General features: G+C 58.3%; 1 protein-coding gene across 1 annotated transcript in view; it reads right to left on the reverse strand.

Annotated features, from left to right (window-relative positions):
* Positions 1 to 7: 7 nt before the first annotated feature.
* SLC6A9 (solute carrier family 6 member 9) overlaps positions 8 to 978 on the reverse strand; it is a 20,334-nt gene continuing 19,363 nt past the window's right edge. The window contains exon 13 of the mRNA XM_018573261.1: positions 8 to 480. Coding sequence (XP_018428763.1) covers positions 286 to 480 — 195 coding nt within the window. The 3' untranslated portion in view covers positions 8 to 285. The remainder of the gene's footprint in view (positions 481 to 978) is intronic.

Genomic DNA, 978 nt, shown 5'->3' on the forward strand with positions numbered 1-978 from the left:
TTGGTGGGTGTCCTGGCATTGAGAGTCGGGGGGGCAGGGCGATCCCGGGGGGGGCCCGTGGCTCTTCTGCTCAGCAGCTGAACGATTGATGTCTCCTCTTGGATGGGAGAGAAACAGTTTTGATAGTTATTCTGTTGAATGCTCTGAGGTGCCGGGTTGGAAAGAGGACAATGGAGGATACGACTGGTCTGGATGAAGACAAAAGGGAGATGGGGGTGGGGGAGGGTAAAAGACGCATCCATACCACCAATTCCTTTCTCCACCCCCCCTTTCCGTAGGAGCTGGTTACACTTTGGAGTCCTGGCTGTGGGCCTGCCCGTTGCTGCCCTGTATTGTGAGACCGATCTCCTCCTTCTTCTGCTTCTCCGGGTTCAGCGGCTGGATCTCGGGGATGCTCTCCTCCAGTGCGTAGCGGCCAGTCCGGTGCTCCAGCAGAGCTGGTCCCCAGTCCTTGTTGGGCTTCACTGCGTTCTTGAACCGCTGCCAATGGAACGAAGAAACACAAATCAGAGGCGGAGCAATGTACCAATTATCTTAACTTGGGCATCCTGAGGTGGCCCTGCATCCGGTCAGATCTCCTGCAGAGCACCCGGGTGCCTACCAACCCGGGCAAACCTATCTGCAAGTAGGGATCACCTGCATGGTCACCAGCCTGGACCGCCCCCTTCCTGCCGCACTATTGACCCATTATTGGTGGCCTCAGTAACCAACAGTGAAGTGCTGGAGCAGGCCGGAGGCAGCTGCCAGGAAATGTGGCCCCTTAGTGAGCCCCGACCTCGCAGGTTGTACAACACTCTATAGGAGATCTGGGATGAGGTGCGGGCAGGCCCAGATTCCCCACATGGCCACCGAGGCCTCGGGGCGGCAGGGCGCAGAGGGGCGGCAGCGGTGTGGAATCCCCCGACGCCCGGAACATAAAGTTGCGGGGGATAAGTTGCCTTCTACATTTAGTCCTGCTTTGGGAAGGCGGGGCTAAAT

This window comes from Nanorana parkeri, unplaced genomic scaffold (assembly GCF_000935625.1).
Source record: "Nanorana parkeri isolate BGI_ZX_2015 unplaced genomic scaffold, ASM93562v1 scaffold2304, whole genome shotgun sequence".
NCBI classification, from domain to species: Eukaryota; Metazoa; Chordata; class Amphibia; order Anura; family Dicroglossidae; genus Nanorana; species Nanorana parkeri.